This window comes from Sesamum indicum, linkage group LG4 (assembly GCF_026168435.1).
Source record: "Sesamum indicum cultivar Baizhima isolate 11 linkage group LG4, ASM2616843v1, whole genome shotgun sequence".
Classification (NCBI taxonomy): Eukaryota; Viridiplantae; Streptophyta; class Magnoliopsida; order Lamiales; family Pedaliaceae; genus Sesamum; species Sesamum indicum.
This window is the reverse complement of record NC_142660.1, coordinates 1,414,536-1,437,374: the sequence shown is the minus strand read 5'-3', so window position 1 is coordinate 1,437,374 and position 22,839 is coordinate 1,414,536. Positions and strand designations below refer to the sequence as shown.

Genomic DNA, 22,839 nt, shown 5'->3' with positions numbered 1-22,839 from the left:
AGTGGTATTTGTAGTTTTTATCTTTTTAGTATTTATAATTATGATAAATTTTTGAGTGATTGTTGTAATTTATTTTTAAATAAATTGTAAAGTAATTAATTCCAAAATTATACTCTTCTCTGGAAGGAATTAACAATTTAAAAAAAAAAATTTCTTTGGTAAATTGTGAACAAGAGGTAGTAGCGGTACGTGCCCGACACTGGCGCCACTCGCGAGTTTCAACTCCGAACTCCCAAAGGCCAACAGCACTCATCATAGTATAGTACAACTCCTAAATTTAAGATTCGCGAACGTGTTTTCCGGCGGCGGACATTCATCTGTTCTCTACAACCCTTTATACCATACATGAAAATGGCGGCTGAATCTCTCCGCCCAGGATTTTTTAATGAGGCCCAGTTCAAGAATCGTGGGAGCTTCTCAAGTTATTATCCAAAAATGCGTGCTTCTGCAAGTTTCAGCTCAAGAGCTTTTCGGGCTTCTCAAGAACCTCTTGATGATGACAAGAACAAGTTCTACAAAGAACTGGGTTTGTTCTTCTCCCTTCACCTGCTGTTGAATTTTACTCTCTCTTTTGCTGTGAAGATTATCTGTTTCTCTTGTTGATGTATTTCAAGAATTATCTTATTCCATGATTGGCAAGTAGCAGATGGGCTAGTTTTAATGGATGCATAAGATTCATTTTTGCTTTCAGTAGCATGCTTTGTGCTTTTGACAACTGGTAGATTTAACTTCTATTCTCTGTAGTTTCTGCTAAGGAAGGGAAAAGGAATGGTTGAGATTGCAATTGTTAGATATTACGAAATGAATAATCAATGAATTAGTAGATAAACAAGAAATTTCTACGGAAACATACTTCATGTTTGATTCAGTTCAATGTATGAATGATCTGTGGTTCTGTTGCATAAACAAAGATTGGCATTGTTGGTTCATCTTTCTGTAGGTATGTTCTCCTTGAGGAAGAGAATAGAAGATTCTATTCTCCGTGCGCAGATGTTAGCACCGACAGCCTTGGAGCTTGAAGAAGCGAAGCATGTCAATCAGGAAGAAGTTGTTCGTGATTATGACTTATGGGATGACCTAAGTAAATCAAATGAAATCCTTATCAAACTGGCCGATAGTGCTAAGGTGGTCGATACTCTTAGGGATCTTAAGTATAAGGTGCTGCGCCCCTGTAATAGCATTTCTAGTAAATTGAGACTGGTTGACCCAAGCATTACCTTTTCTTGTTGTTTTTGATTCAGTAAGTTTGCATCAACAATTACTTGTTCACTGCAATATTTGCCATGGCTGGGTTTCAGTGAACTATATGTATAGATTATTTGCCTTATCTTTGATTTTGAAGTATTTAAGGTTAAACACATGAAAAATAACGGTTTTAGTATTGTACTTTGTTGAGAAATTATATACTTATGCTGCAGGCAGAGGAAGCTAAACTCATCACAGAGCTTGCAGGGGTGGATGCTATTAATTATGCACTTTTTAAGCAAGCATACAGTGTTTCTTTGGACGTAAACAAGTTTCTGGATAAGTATGAGATGTCCAAGCTTCTTAAGGGGCCATATGACACGGAGGGAGCATGCATCACTCTTGAATCCAGACATGGAGACATTTACTCTGAGGTGTGACATTCTTTTGCTCTCTTGATATTTGGTGTCATGTGATCTCATTGAAACGGTTCGACTTTGAAACTGCATGATTTTATAGTAACATGTCAGGTTACGTGGTTAATTAACTTCCCTACTTTATAGATCTATACTCTATTATTTTTTTAACTATGTCTTCACTTCGTATTAGCAGCAGTTTTTGTTAAGATTTCACCCTTGTCCTGAATTCAGTATCTGATTCCTCTGTCAGTAGTTATCAGTATTTTTTATGATTCACCTTTTCTAATTGCATGCTTCTAAAAGATCTCTTAACGGATCATTTTTCATCCGTATTTATTTGTTATTTATGATATATTTGCTCCATGTTTTAGCCTGTATCTTTCCTTTTAATCTGAACTCTGCACGATCACAGGTCTTTTTCTTTTAACTTTTATATGTTATCTGGCCAAAAAACAGTCTCATTGGTTGCTATTTTTTGCCTTGTTTAGTATTCCTTTCACGGATTTCTGTTTACCGTTCTATTTGAGTTCTTTTTTGCTTGATCTTTAGATTCAGTTGATGAGGACTTAACTCAAGTTATGAGATCTCTTACATCTAGATTTATAAAAAGATTCTTTAGGTCTATCCGGTTAACTTTATTTCTTTTTTGGTAACTCTTCCTAAACAAGGTTATCTAGAAAGGAAACTTACATTCCTCATTCCAGATATCTATTTCTTGGCTGGTTACCGTTATGCATCTTCCCTTTCGGAAATTAGCTCCATGCTTTGCAGGATATGAGCATTGAATGACCCCATGATTATGCTAAAAACTTTTATAGCTTGCACTTGACTCAATTTTATTTAAAGCCAAAGTTCCAGCCAGCTGAAGCTGGACTCTGGTTTTGGATTCGTCACATGGTGTAATTTATAACTCTGCACATCATGGACCCAATTGATAGTTTACCTGTGAATATTTAACTAAATTAATATATCTGGAGAAGATGCTGTTTAGCCATCAAATGCTTGTTTCTGCAACTGTATTTCATTTTTCTTTGTATGTGATCCCTATTGATGGTATACTTTGTCCAGAGATGGGTAGGACAACTCACACAGATGTACATGAAATGGGCTGAAAGGCAGGGCCATGCAGGGAGGATAGTAGAGAGATGTCCTTCCAATAATGGTGGTCTCAGGTCTGCTACGATTGAACTAGAATTCAGATTTGCTTATGGCTATCTATCAGGGGAAAGAGGGGTCCACTCTGTGATTAGAAATTTTGAGAATAACAGTGGCCATCGTGAGGTATGAATGTTGGTTTCTCTGATAAAAAGATAGAAATTTGTTATTTGTGTTTCAACTTTTTAATCAGGAGCATCCATGAAAGGTCTTTTACCCTTCACATACTGCAATGCGCGTTCAAACTTATGAATTGTGCACATTTTTGTATATTTTTGTGATAGTAGTGATCAGGAGAAAATAATTGTTTGCTCTGTTATGTGCCTCGTTTAGCTTATTACCTTCTTTCCCGCTGCTGATACTTTGTAGGCTACTTTGGCATCAGTGGATGTGATTCCTCTATTCATTGAATCATCTCCTGATCTGTCAATTGATGACAAGGATATACTCGTTTCGTACCCTTCACATTGTGAGGACAGTCCATGTCGGACTTCACCAGCTGTTCATGTTCAGCACATACCAACAGGTTTAGAAGTTCGATCCACGGGTAAGTAAAGCAGATTCGAATGAGCTATTTTTAGGTCCTTATCTAGACTCTTTAAAAATACAAATGGTCCTTCGTACCTCTAGCTTGATCAATGTTTTCTGACTCAATATTCCTCATGGGCTTCAGTCTTTATCTGTTATTACATAATGGACGTGCGGTGCTCCTTAGAAGAATCACATATAACATTTTCTGTCGACTTGTCTGAATATATATCAGCAACTTTTCCTAGAACAGAGTTACAGAAAACATAATCAAGAAAATAGAAGGCTTTATACTAACCGGCTATCCAATGCACAGGTGAAAGGAGTCGCTTTGCAAACAAGGTAAAAGCAATCAACCGTTTGAAGGCTAAACTTCTCGTTCTTCTAAGGGACCAAGGACTATCTAGCGTAAATAGTATCAAGAAAGGTGCTACAAGGGCTACGTCGAGTCAAGAAACTCGGAAGTATGTGCTGCGGCCGAGCAAGATGGTGCATGATCTGAAGTGTGGTGTTCAGCTTCCTGATGTAAATGCTGTTTTAAATGGAAATCTTGACCCTCTTATTGCTGCTCACATCAATTCTAGACAATCTAGTATTTGTCAATAAACCAGCTTAGCTTGTTCTGTCCATTCCAGAGATGGTTTCTTCTGCTTGGATTCTTGATGCCACCATTTGGGACAATGAGTTTTGGTCTTTTACCACTTTTTGATATGAAGTGATCTCATTTTTCCTTCTTTTTTTATTACCAATTTTAACAGGTCTTTTTTAGGAGATTGAGGGACTTGAAATCCTCCAACATCATAATAATTCTTAAAATTCATGTCGGGACTTCTTGTACATGAGTAGTTTTATAATTATTCAAAACTAGAAATAGAAAGAAGAGAAGTTTTCAATTTGATCGAATCTAAATTAATTATATGACGAGTGATATTTCTTTATTATATAAAAACGTAAAATTTAAAGAGAGCGATAAATTACTTGTATCCATGTAATTAATTGATCACATCAAATGTAGGTTTGATAAAGAATTTTACTAAAAGAAGAGACACAACTACTTTTTGGTGGAGGGCTGTTGCAAATCAATGTCATATATGGTTGGGATGTGAACCTCACATTTTAATTTTACATGAATAATTCTTCTCACCAAAAATAAAATAAAATAAAAAAACATTAAGCATAATTGACTGAAATAAAGCATATATATATAATTATATTTTAAAATAATTATAAACTAAGAGATTTTAAATATTTAATTATGTTAATTCATATTTGATTTATACGCTCAATTTACTTTTAAATTATTAATATAGATGTAACCCTAAAAAACTCGCAAGGCTTGGAATATAAGGTACCAAAGGGCTAAACTGTCATTTCTAGTCTCCTCCGCGGACACTATAAAAGTAGCCGTTGCCTCCTATTAACCACAGACTGCGAAGACGTTCGGACAACAAAAAGCACACGCACCAACGCACTTACTGTGCGTGGTCAGTTTTCTTTTGTGAGAAAGAAATATGGCAACTCTAAGGTAAGTCTCCGAGATAAAGAATTTCACACACACACTCAGGCACGCAATAAAATCAGTATGCTTCTCTATTTGTGCTGATTCTTATTGCCTGCAGTGTGATTGGTAAGTGAGCAGAATTTGTTCATGTCAATGGGCTACCAAGAATCAAGATTCTTGATTTGCTCAAGAGTCTGAAGTTGTTATGATGAGTTCCTCTTTGTGCTGATTTTTATTGGATGAGGTATGATTGATAAGTGACCAGAATTTGTTTGTGTTGGTTGGTTATCAAGCATCAAGATTCTTGATTTACTCAAGAATCTCAAGTTGTAATAATGATTTAGAGAATTTGGAAAATTCATGAAAGAGCTTGTTTCTTTTGTTCCCTGCATTATGCTTTCCGGGAAAAGTAGACATGCGCTATCTTTATGTGCATCTGATGTTCGACTTATGATTTTTAAGTTCATTGAATGTTAGAGTGTGAAAATATATGTAATTGCATTTATTATTGGCCTATGAACTTGTGAGCAAATAGAGGGCGTGTTACAAAGGATAGAGATCTTTCTTATTTCTTGTTTGATTGGCTTTCAGTGTTGAAATGGGGTAAGATTTATGGGAAGTTGTCCTTGATTTAGTAGTGAGTATTTGGTTGGTGGAGCAGGTATTGATGGGTTGATGCAGAGATGTACTGATAACTCGACAGTTAAACAGGACCCCATAGAATGGTTTTATATCCCTTTTCCACGGGATTTTCTAATTTTGGCTAAACATGATATCCATGTTGCGCATGCATTTGAACACCACGATCCAGAAATGTTTTTCAAGTGAAGTTGCGCTTGTAAGTCTGGAATAGGGCTTTTTAAGATATAACGAATATTTTTGACATTTATTCCAAACATGAAGACAGGGAAAGCAATTGGCCAGTAGCTCAATGTGTGAGCTCAACTGAGATTTCCTTATGACCAGATCTATGAGCATGATAAGTTGTCACAAAGAAAGAAATGAATTCACAAAGACAGACTTTAAGAATTAATTGCATGTAATTTCAAGATAGTTTTGTTCACCAATTAATTTCTTCTTGTTCTTGTTCTTCTTCTCTCCCTCTTTCCCCATTGAATGTGCCGGTGGAAGAGTTGAAAATGTGCACAACCATATGATATATTCTGGGTATGTGGCCCCAGGTGCCCCCAGATTACATATATGGAAGTTTCCTATTTGAATTTACCAAACTATAGTTGATCATCGTGTGATTGTGCATTTATAGTTGAGGTCAATGCTACATCTGAGTTACCCAATGATCTTGTTCATAAGTTTTCTTCAATTATCTCTTTAGCTTTATCGAGGACTTTAATGAAGATCTTTCAAAGATATTTTATGATGTTTATCAGTTTCACTAATTGAAGCTTGTGGTTTTCAGAATTTGATTGACCTATGCTCAAGAATAAAAACCTTTTTCTGAGGCTGGAGTTAGGTGGCGTCTCAGGCTTCTATCCGAGAGAACACCTATTTCCCTCTAAGTTGACATGTGCAGGCTTTTGCTTGTCTGCTTGCTTGGATGCAGTTGATTTAACTGGAGACAGAAGACTGCACTCTCCAGTGCAAATAGGGAAGAAAGGTATGCTGAATGCTCACGTGCACTTATCTGTGTTGTATACAGTGAGAAACCTAAATAGATTCTGAAATCAAATTTAATGAAATAGATTGGTCGATACTTGTCTAAATTTAGCTAATCAATAGTTTCCCAACTTATCTGTCTTTAGGTTTTGGAGATAGGAAGCTTCCATTTCAGGTTCTTGAACCGATGGAGAGCAATACAACGATTCAAGAAAATGCGTACAACTTGGGTCTTCCGTCCGCATATGATACTGCCATGGAGACACTTTCCTCTCTCATTACCAGCAAAAGACGAGGAGATGGATCAATAAGAAGTGCTAAATATGACAAATTGGAAAGGATGTTGATGTATATTAAGGTAACACAATGGAGACAGTATTCTCTATTGTTTGTGTTATGCAGCTGCAGATGATGCCTGAACTGGGATTCGATAGGTTTGAAAATCAATTTTGATGCTACCATCTGAAAAGAAATAATCTTCGTATAAGAACTGTAGAAGTAACTGGGAAATTTTACATTGTGCACTGTGGGACATATTTGTCTCTTTCAAATTGTTTCATTTTAATTTTGTCTCTAAAGTGAAATAAAAACCCATTTGTCTAATGTCTCCCCAGAAGCATTTATCCGAATTAATTATTTTCAGATACATGTTTCTTGGGTTAAGTTATATTCAGACGTCATTCTTTGTGTTATAGATTTAAAAAGACTGTATGCTTGAAATAAAGTTTTGGAGTATCTTTTGTGGTCTTTAAACTCTTGGGGTGAGAAGGTAGCTGATACCTGACTTTTTATTCTTATTAATAGAAGGGTTGGATCTTTTCATGCAAATTAGGATTGCATGCCCTTAGACCACCTGCTTTCCTGCTCGAGGTTCCTCTATATTAAGGGCTTTGTTTTAGCTTCAATCCAGCATAAACACTGACCAGTTGTTTTCAAATTTAGACTGATAGGTTCCATGTGGATAGATTTAGTCTCACATATTGACTTCCAGACCAACCTACAATTCACATGGAACCTCTAATTCGCAATTGGTTAACAACCTACCAAAGATTTATGAAAATTCTAATGTTTTACATAACTTTCACTACGTGCTCCTTGTGCTTTGCATGCAACAAGAATAAGAGTTTCAGTCGAGATAAGTGTAAATTTTTCTTTCTCTTTCCTTATCTGGATGTTTGGATGAGATCTGGTAACATTTATATTTCCCCGATGGCTTCCTGCACTTAAGGGCCATGCATGAATGAGAACTCTTACTATTTGAAAGTACCTCAAATATACTTATTTTACTATGACACATCAGCCATTGGTAATATTGTCAATTTTGTCAATGGCATCGCTGTAAACTTTTATAGTTGTTTGTAGTATGTTTTTTTTAATAATTATAGTTTAGGCTTACACTTGATTATTTTGACTGAGAAATCACTTAATTGCAATCTTGCCAGATTTTGGGTTTGGAAGAACATATAGCTGGACTCAAAATTATCCATGTTGCTGGAACTAAAGGAAAGGTATATATGTTCTACTTGTGAAACTTTATTTTGCTTGATAAGTTTAACGGAAATCGAATTATTCCTTATTCCTGAATGAAATTTGTGGATTTTATAGAAAAGGGTTGAGATTTCTTTGAAAGTGATCATATTTGGCTGAAAGATTCGACTTTCCTGTACTTTTCTATGCAATCATCAAGAGAACTGACATGTTTAACATTAAAAGAGTGAGTATATGGCTAGGATTTTGTGTTTTTCTTCCTTTATTTTTCAAAAAACAGAAAAGATTTATGATTTTCAATTATTCTCTTCTCTCTTTAAATTCCGTTCACCTTTCATATTTCAGGGTTCGACATGCACATTTTGTGAGGCAATTCTCAGAGAGTGTGGATTCAGAACTGGACTATTTACTTCTCCGCACTTAATTGATGTGAGAGAAAGATTTCGTCTAGATGGGTTAGCATTTAAATGCTTATGTATTAATTATTTTGCCTTGACAAGCAACATAGGGTTGCTCGAGATCCACATAGTGGCCATCCTGGGGGGTTTGGGCCTAGGGGTTGTAATCTCTCAGAGGGCCTTTGAACTCTTTTTGCACTTTGGAAATTGGGTATATGTGCCCTCATTCTTCCACATAGATTAAGTCAATGATTTGAGGGAATTTCAGGACTTGTCGAACACCTCAAGTAATAATTGGTCAGTCATCTTGCAGAGTTCTCTTCTGAAGAAATAGGAGAGTTCTCCCATACCTTAAGGATTGAATCAATAATGCCAAAGGACAAATCATGAAGTATATTAAGATATTAAGACATTAATTCATGAATATTACCATGTAAAATGTTTAGATGTTGATTTTGCTTTTGTAGAAAGCATTTCCTTGAGATATCAGTCGACAAACTTCGCTTCAGTTGACAATTCTCCAAACAGGGTCGTCATGATAAAGAAATACATAATGAAGTATAGGATGTACACTCTATATAATGAAGTATAGAATGTAAACTCTTTTGCTGATTTTCTTTCTTTCTGATCAGATTTTTATTTGTCATTTGAGGTCATTATTCTTTGTGCTCCCTCATTCTCTTTTCTGTGGCTCATAGGATGGATATATCTGAAGAAAAATTTCTACATTATTTTTGGGAATGTTGGCATCAGCTGAAGGTATATCTCTTGTTTGTTAGTCATTCTTTCTACATTATTCAAGTAATTCTTGTTTGTGTGGTTAATGTTTTGTACCATATCAAGGGAGATAAACGGTGAAGGTATGTAAAATACCATGTCAAAGGATGTTGGATTCTGTTGAAGGTAAAATGGACTAGGTAAAAGCTATATAAGATGTTCGGTTTTCGTGCTTTATCTTTTTCCTCATCAGCCCTGCTAATCATCATTTGTCCTAATTTGAAGGGGTAGGATTTTTCACATTTTAAGTGTTTTGAGATAGAAATAAAACCTTGAAACAATGAGTTTCCTAAAACCTGGAGGTCCTATGATTAATTGTTCTACTAAATGTTTGAATGTTGCTTGGTTCACGGTATAACATAATTTCCATCTGTCGACTTGCCTAATTATGGAAATCTTCATTTGCAGGAGAATCTCACAAATGATTTGCCTATGCCTCCACTTTTCCAATTCCTCACTGTATTGGCCTTTAAAATCTTTGCATGTGAGAAGGTAGGGTGTTGATGTCCTCTAGTAGCTCCTTAACTCTGTATGTCTCTCTCTCTCCCCCTCACTCACACAAGCACACATACACAGGGACCGACACCCCAAACAACTCAACTATAGCTGTTGGTGAAAATAGTGAAAGAAGGGCTGTAACTTGATGCACTTCCCTTTCTTTCTAAACTTTCAAATCAAATTACATTTTCCTGATCAAACATGAATCTGGTTTTATCGTGTAAAATGTTTTTGACTTTTGTGAAAAGATTTCTGCTGAATCTTTAGACTCGCTGAAGAAATGAATCTCCGAGAGTTACATTCAAGTTTAAATACAATATTTAATAATGGACTTTTCCGCCTTCTGGGATTATTACTATATGTTTTATATCCACTGCATCGGTACAATACCAGTCGTCCTCCATTATTTATTCTGATCATCAGTATGTAACTGTATGGACTTTATTCACTATGGTGGGGCCCGTTATGGCCTTTTTGTAAACTTACACTCCTCAATAGAGGTTATTGATTTTGGATTACCTGTGAGTAGTTTATTTGGAATATATTCCCAAGATGTTTGTGTATTCTACAAATCAAATTGTGCTTATGATATTCTAGATTTCACCTTGCCCTCTTTTCTAATCCCTTTACTTTGAACCACTAGTTTATAGTAGTTTTATGAAAGAAGGATATATCTTGTTGCTTAGTCATTATGTCTTCTTTAGCTGACAACATGGCCATAATTATGGTATACTTTTGAGCCCAGTTTGTTATAAATTATCCAATGCCCAAATATTCTGTTTAATTTGTGGATTTTATTGATAGATAGTTGTGTTTGCAGGTCGATGTTGCCATCATTGAAGTTGGTCTTGGAGGGATCAGAGACTCGACAAATGTGGTAATGTTTCTATCCTTGCTCACTTCTTGGCATCTTAGTCAACTTTTTGAACTTGGACCAAAGAAAATGATATCTATTTATTGGACTAAAAGTCTATAAAATGCTGCCTATTTATTAACGTCTTTTTGTTATTAAATACCTAAAATTGTATTCTTTGGTTATGAACTGAACAGATAAAGAATCCTGTTGTCTGTGGTGTTAGTCCTCTGGGCATGGATCATATGGAAATATTGGGTACTTTCTTCTCCACTTCATTCTCACGGATGTAAATAGTTTTAGCTCAGACCTGGTTGAATGAGTTCACTCAGCTTCCTCCAGTTATTTCTGGAAGTTCACTTTTTGTGCATAGACTGCAGTTAATTTGTGAGCCCTTCCACAATAATATGCAGGAGATACACTTGAGCAGATTGCTTCTCACAAAGCTGGAATTCTTAAGGTAAAACCACTTATAATATGAAAACCAAAACGGTGTGGATTCTACTAATTAACTTTGTCAACAATTATTTATTGCCTAGTTCTTTTGACATTCGCATTGGCAGTTTCAGTTTTCAAGTTTTCTGAAATGGGTTGATGTCTTCTCTGCTCCTGAAGCCTCAAGTCCCAGCTTTCACGGTTCCGCAACTATCTGAAGCAATGGATGTTCTTCAGAAGAAGGCCATGGAATTGAAGGTATCACAACCTTTCCTTAGAGTATGATGTTTATGCGCACATACTTTAAACCTAGTCTGTATCAGATGGCTTCTCATGTGTTTCTGATTTGTTTTCATCTTATTTCCTGCATATTTTTACTTTTTCTTTATGCTTCATTTTGTGAGATTGTTAAAGTTTCGGAAACTTAGATATATGAAGCATCAAATAATTAAGAAAGAACATAAAGAAATTAGCTCCTAATATTATCTAATTGTTGTTGAATCTACAGTCAAGTCCTACCTAAAGCATCAGAATTTTACAGGCCTGTTGTCATTATGTTTGCCACATTTACCTCCAAGCATTTGCATAATGCATCAGATTTATGTGTGTTCTCCTTGATATCCAACTCTGTTACTGAATTACTTGACTCAAAGTTTGGAAGTCATAGAATGGCATAAATATGTTGCATGCTGTATACACTTGTATATAACTGATGGCTAAGCATATGCATTAAGTTCTAAGTAAAGGCTGTTTGACTCGTGTGCTACTTGCAGGTCCCCTTCGAAGTTGTCGCCCCTCTTGATCATAGAAAATTAAAAGGAAAGAAACTAAGTTTGTCTGGTGATCACCAGTTTACTAATGCTGGTCTTGCTGTTGCCCTTTGTAAAAGTTGGCTCCAGACTACAGGAAATTGGGCTAAGCTGTTCCAACATGTTAGTAAACTCTAGTATACTGAGTGCTTTACCTCTTGATATTGTTTTAGATCATGAATGGTTGAATATTTTGCGTTTAGGAGAGTTAGAAGATGAGGTAAGCATTGCAAGGAACTCCTAATTTTTGCATCTATTTTTTCATGGACTTTTTTCCTTTTCAAAATTTAACTGAATTTATGCAGCCCTTCCAAACAATCTGGTAATATCTTTTGGACATTCATCAGGACGACGTCGAAGACAACCTGCCTGAGGCATTTGTGCAGGGTCTTTCAACAGCGCGTCTTTCTGGAAGGGCTCAAATTGTTTACGACTCTGCTTCGGCATCTTCTGACACAGCTGGTAGACCTGGAAGTTCTTCAGGTGATTTGATCTTTTACTTGGATGGAGCTCACAGTCCTGAGAGCCTGGAAGCTTGTGCCAGGTGGTTTTCTCATACTGTAAAAGAGGGGGCGAATCAATCATCAGTTTCATCATCCTCTTCAAAGCTTCAAACAGAAGAAGTTTGGAGTAATGGTCATGTTCAAGCCGGAAAGAATGAGGCAGACAAAATATCCAAGCAGGTAATATTTTCTAGTGATCTTTGTATGTGGTGAGGTAGTGGATAATCAAGTTGATACATCCTCTTTTGGGATCTTCAATGTAGCAGTATGCATTAAACACTATCTTCCTATTTTATTCAGCACCAGCTCTCATATTCAATATTTATACTGCAGATTCTCTTATTCAACTGTATGGATGTGAGAGATCCAAAAATTCTTCTTCCGACTCTTGTTGATACATGTGCCTCATCAGGTACTCAGCACATGTTTTTATCATATAGTGATTCAATCTTCCTATTAATTGAGCTGGAAATATTTTTGAACTTTTTTTCAAGTAACAAATTCAGAAACAACCCCACTACTTTATACGACACTTCATCAGCTAAATTCAGATGAAGTGAAATCATCAAAGAGGCAATCTGTATGCTTTCTAGAGTCTCCTCTTTGAATAGCAAAAGTGGAGGATTTTGGTACCTTTCATTCAAAGTTCAAACCATGCTTGAAAATGTTTACACTAAGTGTATGTTAAATCTTGGAAGCAAATGCAATCTCGTTAGTACTCGGACAATGTGAAGTCGGAATGTAAATTTTTTCGGTCCTTGTAAATCACATATCAAATCAATTATATGGCAAATATCATAATATCTTCACTACTTGTAACTACATGTCAAAACTGAGCTAAATTTTGCGGCTCTTCCTTTTTCCCTATATGTTTTTCCAGTTTTTCATATTGGTTCAGTGATTGCGAGTGTCACCACGCCTTGTGTTTCAGGTACTTATTTCTCAAAAGCTATTTTTGTGCCGAGTATCTCAACTTATGGTAAGGTCACTTCTGGTTCATCGGATATCCCTTTGGAGGACCCTTCCAAGGATTTAACGTGGCAGTTTAACCTACAAAGAGTATGGGAGAAGATAATTCATGGAAAAGGTGACCTCCATGTAGTTGTTTTTTGAAATCAAAGCAACTTGTTTATTACCTTGAAATGCTTATAGTATCTGAATGAATTGAAAATTGCCTTGCCACCCCTTCTCTATGTCTTCCTGTTCTTAATTCCTTGAAGCTCTGAATTGACTACGGGTTACGAACTTATAATTGCCTGTGTAGCATCATTACAAGACATCCAACCTACCTATATGAAGCCTTTAACTGCTTGGTCAATTCGATACCGCCCAAGTGGGTTGGTGCCCAACTCAGTTTGGAATCATTAGATCATACATGTTGAGTCAGCATTACATCATCATATGCTGATCAAACGATTTTCAAGTGAGTTGGGCATTTATCCACCTGAGGCAGCACATCCTCCAAGGACACCAAGTGTTGTTATAGCCATCCCTCTGTTGCACCTCTAGTAAGATTAGTCGACATTTTCAAACTTTGAAAATTTATAGGTGGGATACCTAACAGAAATCATTACGCACTCTCCATCGTAAGAAATATGGACCAATATATCCCAGCATCAGCTAGTTTTATGAAATGTTCGCTTTCTAGTTATCAATGTTTTGACTTTATAGAGCTCAACTAATAGGCATAGTCGCATCCTGTCCGTTTGTCCAAGCAGATTGCCTTCGCAAGAGTTCAGAGATGCAAATTGCAGAGAGCACACCACCCCGCAGATTCATTGATGAGGATATGTCCAATTGCAAACCTTCTGATGGACATTTTGCTTGTAGCGCTGTGGTTTCTTCACTGCCGATGACTATCAATTGGTTAAGGGATTACGTTAAGGAAAATCCTTCTTTCAGAATTCAGGTAAAACAACCTCTGCATGTCACCTTACAACCTTTCTTGGTTTCTGATCTTCAAAAAGGATGCAAATATATCTTTGATTCATGAAAGATATGCTCCCTACCGTTCTTGAGATTTTCAATTTACAGGTTCTTGTGACGGGGTCATTGCATCTCGTTGGAGATGTACTAAAGCTACTGCGGAGGTGATCCAAGACAATCTTGGAGCTCCCATGGAGATACTATCTGCTCCAACTCCAGTGTCATTTTTACAGCAGTCAAGCAACATTTTCAGACGGCTAGACCCCACAATTGTGGGTAATTTCTTTTAATTATTTTCGAGTTTACTTACTTGAGGAAGCTCAAGATTTTGTCATCCCTCAGATTAAGCTCCTCAAAGTTTTATGGTAAGCTTGAACACTTACCAAGCGTTTCTGTCATACCATACAATTGAAGGATTACTACTTGGTGTCTCGGTCAAAATAATCGAACTCATTAATGTATCTTCTCTACGGAATGTTGATAGTATTCTTAGATCAAGCATGAGATAAGGCTCAAAAAATGGTTGTATATGTATTATTCACAAGAAAACAAGAGAGGAAATTGAATACTGAATACTGTATTGAGAACAGAATTGAGTTTTTCTGGTAGCATAAATCTCAAAGCTTCATACCTGGTTTTTGCCTGACGGGCAATAAGGCAGCCTGGCCTTTGATCATCTAACTTGTCTATAATCTTCTTGGTTGGTTTCGATTTCGATCTCCTATGATCTTTTTCCATGTTGTGGAACACCAACGATCAAATTAGCAGAATCTGAGGCAGGTTTTCTTGGATCATTGGTAGAAACTTCTGTGGATTTTCAGAAATTTTTGGTCTCTGGAAATAAAGAGGAGGATCAAATTGTGGGATAGAATCAAGAACAAAAATGCAGGCCAAAATCTGGAGAAATCAGCGCCAGCAGAAGGGCAGGACAGGGATATGAATGGATGTGATCAAGGAAACTCATCCTGTTCTATTCATAAAGATTGAATTGGAGAGTAACGAACATACTTTGGATGAAAGAAATTGGTCCAACTTCGAAAGCAAGCGTTCTTGGCTCGAAGAACTGACAACCAGAAAAAGATGAGCGAGTGAGAATCGATGATCATCTGTACCACTGGATCATTGGGTTACACAACTCATAAACCTGAATCCCAAGGTCCTTATAAGGGTAATGTGTGTAATGATGTTGACCTTCATTTGAGATGCCTATGTAATTTTGCAAAAAGTAGGGGTAGATTGTGTAAATAACGTTTGATGTTTCTGGTGGATGTATGAGTAAATATCCAAAAGGCGGATGTGGTTTTGTATCATATTGTGGATGGCTATCCAAGAAAGGTTGCCTAGGGAGGAGTCTTGGCTTCAACATCTTGGCACTTATTGTATTTTATGCACTGATAGGGATGGGGAATCGTATGATCCTTTGTTTTTTCAATCTCTCTTTGCTGCATCTTGTATCATGATGAGCAATGCAAGATTGGGTACTAGGAATACAGTGAGCCGCACGCCATGCTTGCATTGTTTGTATATCATATATGGCAAGAGAAGAAGATGAAGAATTTCAAATAGACTGGCGGATCTGAAGGCGATATAGAACAGTGCGTATCAAGTTATTAGCTCACTGTTGACCGGACTCAATAGAGATTATGGGAACCTTTAGAATTTGAAAGATAGTTTGGCATAATGCATAATTTTGAGACTCCTATTCATTGCTCTACATTATTATTTTTTAATAATGAAATCTGCCTTCCATAAAAATATATAAGTTTAAATAAATAAAACAAAAAAAATAAAAGAAATGTGACAGAAGAAGTCCAACTACATGACGACTCTGCCTATGTAGTTTCCTCGTCTTTCCCGAACTCTGGATTCAACTCTCTCTCTCTCTCTCTCTCTCACTCAGATACACACATATACACACACCACATACATACAAACACAGATACTACATATTGTATGTGTATATATACATACATATAACAATGTAGTCATAGTTTACATGCGAATTCTTACTCTGGGATGGCGGGTCTCTCCACAGCTCTCCGACCACCACCAGCCTCCACCTCCCTAAACTATCGTTTCATTGGATTATACTCTTTCATCCTCCTCTCTCTTGCATTGCTTGCTTTTTTCCCCCGTCCACCCGACCAGATAACCCATTTTCCATACACCACCCAAGACCCGCCAGTTATTACAACCTTGCCGAGACCCTTCCCCTCCTCTCCCAAGCCGCCGTCCTTTCCTTACTACAGGGACTGGAAGTTCGACTTCGGGTCTGATCTTAACCCCAAGGTCCGTTTTTTTCCCTCCAGTTCTGTTTCTGCAGCGGTGGCATGCATGTTTTTTTCTTGGAGTTGAGTTATTCGTGTGTGATACTGTAATCCGCCATTTACATTTGTGGTTCTTGTTTGAAGTACTTTGCACTGCATGCACTTATATTTTAGTTCAGTTGTGTAGACATTTGTATGTAGTTTTAAGGATTTTTGCATAGCATAGATGATGAGCAGAGCCATGTTTTGTATGTAATAATCGCGGGACAACACCTTGTCTCATGCACACTCATCCGTGAGAATGTTGTAACCTGAAAAATGTGAAATCGAATTACATGTGATAGAATGTTTGATGCCCTGTCTTTTCTTGCATTTTCTTTGTTGTCAGATATGCATCACTTCGACTACTTCTGCTGGCTTGGATGAGATTCTACCATGGATATTCTATCATAAGGTTATTGGAATTACAAACTTTTTTCTCTTTGTGGAGGGGAAAGCTGTGTCGCCTGGAGCTTACAGTGTCCTGAAGTCTGTCCCGGTTAGTACATGGCTGCATTTCTCATTTTTGTTTTGCCTATATTGGATTTTTGAAAGTAGTCCAATGTTAATGTATTCATGTACATCTGAAATTTTTACGCACAGGGGTTTCTAGTTAACTGCTTCCCTTTATTGCAGGGGGTAAGACTTATTCCTAGAACAAAAGATTTAGAGGTGCAACAGGCTAACAGGTTCTATTACGTTTGCCTTCTAAATGTCGCAGTTATGTCCATATGTCTTAATTATAATGTCTAATATACATTTTCTGATCTTTAGCCGTATCTGGAACGAAACTTGGCTAAAACCCTTCTTCTATAAGCCGTGCAACTATGAATTATTTGTAAAGCAAACTCTGAATATGGAAAGCGGCATTGTCATGGCAAGAGTATGTTCCCGATGTGTTTTTCATGATTAGAAGTTAATATTTTACTGATAGCTTAATTTGTCGTTTATTTGCTTTTTCAAGGAAGCTGGCATGGATTGGATAATCCATCTCGACACTGACGAGCTGATGTATCCAGCTGGGAGTCAGGGGTATTCTGTTCCAAAACTTCTGTCGGATGTGCCTGAAGATGTTGACACGGTGGTCTTTCCTAATTATGTGAGTGAATGCGAATGCAAAACAACAATTCTGATCATTCTGTTGTGTCTACGTCTAAAGACCGTGCTGAAAAGAAAATCTCATTTTTCAGGAGAGTGCTGTCGAGAGAGACGATATAAAAGAACCATTCAGTGAGGTAATTAGTTTTCATTAATAGCATAGCATATTTGGCATGAAATCTGCTAACACACACTTACAATCAATCTGTTGAGACACATCTTTATGTTGTTTCAGGTGACAATGTTTAAGAAGAATATCGACCATCTTCCACAAGAGACTTATTCCAGCTATTACCACGAAGCATCTCACAGTAATCCAAACTATTTTCTGACTTATGGAAACGGAAAATCAGCTGCTCGTATCCAAGATCATCTACGTCCAAATGGTGCACACAGATGGCACAACTATATGAAGATCCCAAGGTACGATGATTCCTTGTCATACGACCTCATTATACAGAATGAGGAGATCAAATTTTTGCTGTCTGCCTTCTTTTCCTTTTCTAATACAGTATGGAAAGACATGTGAGTTCATGCATTTTCTTTCTTTCATAGAGAGATTGAATTCGAAGAGGCTGTTGTTTTGCACTACACATACACAAAATTCTCAGACCTGACTGCAAGACGGAACCGTTGTGGCTGCAAACTGACGAGAGAAGATATTGAAAGATGCTTCATGCTAGACTTTGACAGATATGTGAGCTTTTAGTAGTCCTAAACTTCAGCTTTCTTAGAGAAACTTTTTGTTGATCAATTTTGTCTGCAAATTGATTATCGGATAGCAGGTTTGTATGCATCAGCCAAAAAAAATTAGTACAACCTTTGCCGTTTGAATATCATCTTCTCTTGGTGGCTATTAGAGGTTCCAAATTCATTTCTTGAAATCTATATAGGAGTGGTTTAAATTGTACAAGTCAAAGAATGTGAATTTTATAGTTTGATGCAGTCGATGTAATTCTGTTGTACAACTGCAGGCTTTCATGATTGCTTCAACAGGAACAGAGGAACAAATGCTCAAATGGTAATGATAACAGGGACGAAATCGTTGTATATTATTGTAGCCTCTTTTGTGTTTCAGTCAGAGTCATTTCTGAAAGTTTTCCTTCGCCCGAAACAGGTTTAGTTAACAGTTACACTACGTCTTTAAGGATTCATGTATCCAGCTTAGACTTTTTTTTAGACGTTCCTGATCCTATCACAGCTATCTTAACTTCTTTATTGAGTGAGCAAACTGTAGAAGTGTCTGCTTGTGATCCTTGCTCAGGCAGCATACCATGATTTTATCTCAACGTTGAATTATAGATGTATTTACATTGTCTGTTTCTTTCACAGGTATCGTGAGCATGTTGTCTGGACCGACAGGGGAGTGAACTTGAAACTTTTAAGCGAAGGAGTCTTTACCCGAATTCATACTCCAATGGTACATTAATCCTTTCCTCGTGAATGGAGGATAATTGATCTGGCTATGCCTACTTGTGCTTTTACACGACAACATTATTTTGAACATCCTTAAACTCTCCATTCTGATATAGGTAATTATCCAAAGTTTGAAGGAATCAGGAGTTTTCAGCTCCGCCATTGCATCAGCACAAGAGAGTGCTATATCAGACGACAAGCTCCTAACATCTTCTGGGACTGGGAGTGCTAAGAGATCAGGGGGTGTTGAAAATGAAATAGTTTCGGAGTCTACAATGAATTATACAATCACCCCGCCCCTACTATAGACAATGCTGACTTTGATTGAACAATATGATCATTCTTTGTGAAATCGACACACCTAAAAGATGGTTATAAAAATTATAAATATATTATTAACTTTGAATTATTTTGAGAGAAAATATCATTAGTAATAGTTATTTATTTAAGTATTAATACAATAATTATTATATGGTGTATAAATATTGCAATTTATTAAGAGTCTTTTTTTTTGGAAATGTCCTTAACAAATATATCATTTCACTGCGATATTCAAGTATTTGTCATTAAAATAAATAAGAGTAATATTTTTTTAATGTTTTCTTAGTCAATTTTATTTCAATTTTGACTCAATTAAATTCATTAATGTTAGTTCTTCATGATCAAACTGAACTATCATTTAAATTTAAGCGATCAATTAACAATTCTTTCATAATTCTTATTATTTTAAAATCAAACTCTTTTTTTTTAAAAAAAAAAAAAAATCTAAGATTCAAAAATGCAAATTCTTTTTTAGTACTCTTCTTTTTAGAAAACACTACCTAATCAATTATGGTATTACCAAAGATATAACTAATCATGCAGCTAAATCCCAAGTAGAAATATGCACAAATACGTCGAAAAATGCAATTATTTTATTTCTTTTCAGTTCAACAATTCTTGAGAAAGCGAGCTAGAATTTTACTTAACAAAAAGTTGCTCTCTTTTACTATAACTAGTAATGAAGACGTGTGTTGCACGTGATCCATATGTTTTCTCTAATAATATGTAATTTTAAATTTAATGATAAATATAAAATATATTAGTTAAGTTTGAATAAAGAGAAATGAATTCTCGAAAGGTTGGTCAATTCATGTGCTAGCTAGTACATTCTTGGCTAATTTGAGAAAGTATACGAGCCCTTTAGAAAGCTAATCTTGTACGTATGAGCAGCAGGAATGCAAATCCCAGTAAGGCCTACCTGTAAAGGGTTGTTGGAAAAGTTACCATCTCAACAGCGACCTGTGTTGCATTGACATGATATTCTTGCAGGGACCTGGATCTGCCAAATCTGAATCGATTAGATGACGAAGGTGGCCAATCACAAAAGTAAGTATATCACACTTATTTTATAATTGGATTGGTTTGACCGAATCAATGATGACATAATATATATATATAAGTATGAGTTATACAAAAGTACATACTTTTTTCCCATAATTCAAGAGAAGTGACAGATAGATTGATAGAGACATGATCCAATGTCCAGTTTTCCAGCAATTCAATCCCACAACAATGTCCAGAGAACTGAAAGAAGAAACACAAAGATTGTCGGAATAGGCATCTCATCACCAAGTCTGCTCCCATCGGCAGACTCATATATCTCGCCTTTGACGACCTCCACAGGGAATATACAGGTGCCCGTAGATGGATTCTCAGTGACCACCTTGCCCAAACCATCGGAACCACACGCCTTCTCGGATTGAAACTGGGATTGAAAGTACATGTTGAATGCGAACGAGATGTTCTGCACAAAATTGAGTTGGCTACACGACCCACCGTACGCCAGGCTCGTGCAATCAGCGTGCGTGCAGGCGTAGTAGAAATGATTCTTCACTCTCACTATATCTGTTAAGTTCCCATCGAACACACACCATCGCTGGGGCATCCGCATAATCCCCTTGACCTTCGGTGGGAAGATATCACGGTCTTGGCCCGTCAGGTCGATCTTGTACTTTGGCTCCCCGTTGGAGGCGTAAATGCCCCAATGCCGGGCAAAAGGGTAAAAATAAGGCATCTTGTTTTCATCTGTCAGCGCATGCACGTATGTGTCGATGGGCGCTCCCGGCCGCATTGGTGTCCCCTTGTTGCTGACCACGTACGGCAGCAAGTGTTTGTAGAAACGCTCGGCCGTGGAGACATTGGCACCCGGATACCCATCCGTCGGCCACCCCACCTGCCCAATTATTATCTTAATATCTGGTGCTCCCGCCTTGCGCAGCGCCCAGACAAACGCATCGTGCATGAACTCAAACACGTTTGTATAAACAGCACCGTTTACGTCCCTGACCACATGCGTCGACTTGTTGTCCGGAAAGGCAAAGCTTACATCCCAGCCATTGTCAATAACGTGGGAGATGGGGAATATTTCCACGACGAATGGAGCATTGTTTGCCTGGAGGAACTTGAGGGTACTCTCCACCTCCGCCTTGATTTCCGGTCTGAACTCAGCATCTGACGGCCTTGTTATGTTAATCAGCACGCCCTCAGGAGAGGGCAGGGTCACCTTGACACGGCCATAACCAGCCTCATTTAGGGCATTCTGCACCGACTCCAACGCCATCAGGGACATATTAAGGAGACTCTTATTAGTGATTCCGTCTCTAAAAACATGGTTTCCAAGATAAACCCGACTGCCAAAAACCACATGACAACGATCCTTAACATAAACAAGAATCATGTAAAAGAGATGAATGTTGTGTAAACCTATAACCCTACGTACCTTATATTACAAGAATCGAAAAACTCAGACCTAGATTGGACCCATTTCTTGGCAGCCTCAGGAGTTCTGACTTGTATGGCCCCAAAGATGGTGATGCTGAGGTCGATCCCACTTCCGGCGAAGGCCTCCAAGATATCTGCCTGAGTAGAATAAACTCTGGCATGTTTGATCCCATTCTGCAGTATCAAATCCACCACCATGGAAGGCACCAATTTATGCGCAGTCTGCCTTCCCCAGTTGATTCCTATTGCAGCATCTGCGACGAAGATCGTTGAATATAAAACTAGGATAATGCATGCAAGAGAGAGGTTCATCTTGATCTTGGAGGGCCAACTTGCAAGAATCAGCTGGTTCATATATATATGTTAGAGTCCGAATTGAGATGATTTCTCAATCACGTACGGGATATTAGTTTCTGCAAGAAAACTTATGTTAGACATGTTTATTATCTGAGGAAGAAAGGGGATAGGAAGAAACATGAATGTTGGATGTAGTATTGGAGGGCAAACATGCAAGAATCAGCTGGTTCATATATATATATATATATATATGTTAATTATCGTTCGAATTGAGATGATTTCTCAATGACGGGCCATTAATTTCTGCAAGAAATTCTATGTTAGACATGTTTGTCTGAGGAAGAAATTAAGGGAATGGAAAAAAACTTGAACGTTGGATGTATAATCGGGGAGCTGCTAACATGCAAGAATCTGGTTCATACATATGTATATATAATATAATATATATATTATCGATGTCCGAACTGAGATGATTTCTCAATTACGGACTCGATTAATTTCTGAAAAACAACCTATGTAAGATATATATATGTTTGCTGGGGAAAAAGGGAAGGGGAAGGATGGGAATGGGAGGAGATGTATGTTGTCTGGGAGATTTGTTTGTGTATCTGATGAGGTTTTTAAAGAGGAGAAACTAAAAGGGAGATGGATAATCTTTTCATCCTCTTTTTTAATGTTCTTAATTAATTAATGTGGGGTGGTCATGAAATGAAAATGGTTCAGAGGATGAGATCAGACTCCAACCTATGCAAGTATTCCCTTTTGTCTGAATTTAGATTCAAACAAGTACACCAAGATTCAAAGAACCAAATTTCAGAGAATTTTTTCACATAAATGGCTGGGAAACCCCCCTCCCCCAACTTATTATAA

At 37.1% G+C, this 22,839-nt stretch overlaps 4 protein-coding genes across 6 annotated transcripts; 3 read left to right on the top strand and 1 right to left on the bottom strand.

Moving 5' to 3' along the window:
• The first annotated feature begins 180 nt into the window (after window positions 1-180).
• Window positions 181-4,021, top strand: PRFB3 (peptide chain release factor). Of its 2 annotated transcripts, none has more exons than XM_011077077.3 (6): window positions 181-526; window positions 941-1,125; window positions 1,419-1,619; window positions 2,673-2,885; window positions 3,129-3,306; window positions 3,604-4,021. In XM_011077077.3, the coding sequence occupies exons 1-6, from the start codon at window positions 346-348 to the stop codon at window positions 3,891-3,893; spliced, it is 1,248 nt and encodes a 415-aa protein (XP_011075379.1). In that variant the 5' UTR covers window positions 181-345; the 3' UTR covers window positions 3,894-4,021. The 2 variants fall into 2 exon arrangements, with proteins under 2 accessions (XP_011075379.1, XP_011075378.1); XM_011077076.3 differs by having other exon boundaries at window positions 182-526; window positions 941-1,158.
• A 670-nt stretch (window positions 4,022-4,691) lies between these two features.
• On the top strand, window positions 4,692-14,745 carry DFC (DHFS-FPGS homolog C). Of its 2 annotated transcripts, XM_020693257.2 has the most exons (18): window positions 4,704-4,812; window positions 4,907-5,032; window positions 6,206-6,403; window positions 6,549-6,760; window positions 7,845-7,910; window positions 8,236-8,345; window positions 8,987-9,047; window positions 9,474-9,557; window positions 10,384-10,440; window positions 10,614-10,674; window positions 10,830-10,876; window positions 11,032-11,109; window positions 11,625-11,783; window positions 12,008-12,343; window positions 12,497-12,575; window positions 13,095-13,250; window positions 13,882-14,072; window positions 14,198-14,745. In XM_020693257.2, the coding sequence occupies exons 3-18, from the start codon at window positions 6,220-6,222 to the stop codon at window positions 14,255-14,257; spliced, it is 1,941 nt and encodes a 646-aa protein (XP_020548916.1). In that variant the 5' UTR covers window positions 4,704-4,812; window positions 4,907-5,032; window positions 6,206-6,219; the 3' UTR covers window positions 14,258-14,745. The 2 variants fall into 2 exon arrangements, with proteins under 2 accessions (XP_011075380.1, XP_020548916.1); XM_011077078.3 differs by lacking the exon at window positions 4,907-5,032 and having other exon boundaries at window positions 4,692-4,812.
• A 1,357-nt stretch (window positions 14,746-16,102) lies between these two features.
• Window positions 16,103-19,265, top strand: LOC105160046 (glycosyltransferase-like KOBITO 1). The gene is made up of 11 exons (XM_011077310.3): window positions 16,103-16,378; window positions 16,745-16,894; window positions 17,032-17,084; window positions 17,170-17,278; window positions 17,360-17,494; window positions 17,586-17,630; window positions 17,729-17,916; window positions 18,049-18,190; window positions 18,468-18,514; window positions 18,826-18,913; window positions 19,026-19,265. The coding sequence occupies exons 1-11, from the start codon at window positions 16,106-16,108 to the stop codon at window positions 19,215-19,217; spliced, it is 1,422 nt and encodes a 473-aa protein (XP_011075612.1). The 5' UTR covers window positions 16,103-16,105; the 3' UTR covers window positions 19,218-19,265.
• A 1,103-nt stretch (window positions 19,266-20,368) lies between these two features.
• Window positions 20,369-22,812, bottom strand: LOC105159867 (glucan endo-1,3-beta-glucosidase 8). The gene is made up of 3 exons (XM_011077073.3): window positions 22,714-22,812; window positions 21,671-22,085; window positions 20,369-21,581 (listed from the first exon to the last, which is right to left on the bottom strand). The coding sequence occupies exons 2-3, from the start codon at window positions 22,024-22,026 to the stop codon at window positions 20,450-20,452; spliced, it is 1,488 nt and encodes a 495-aa protein (XP_011075375.1). The 5' UTR covers window positions 22,027-22,085; window positions 22,714-22,812; the 3' UTR covers window positions 20,369-20,449.
• Window positions 22,813-22,839: the final 27 nt, after the last annotated feature.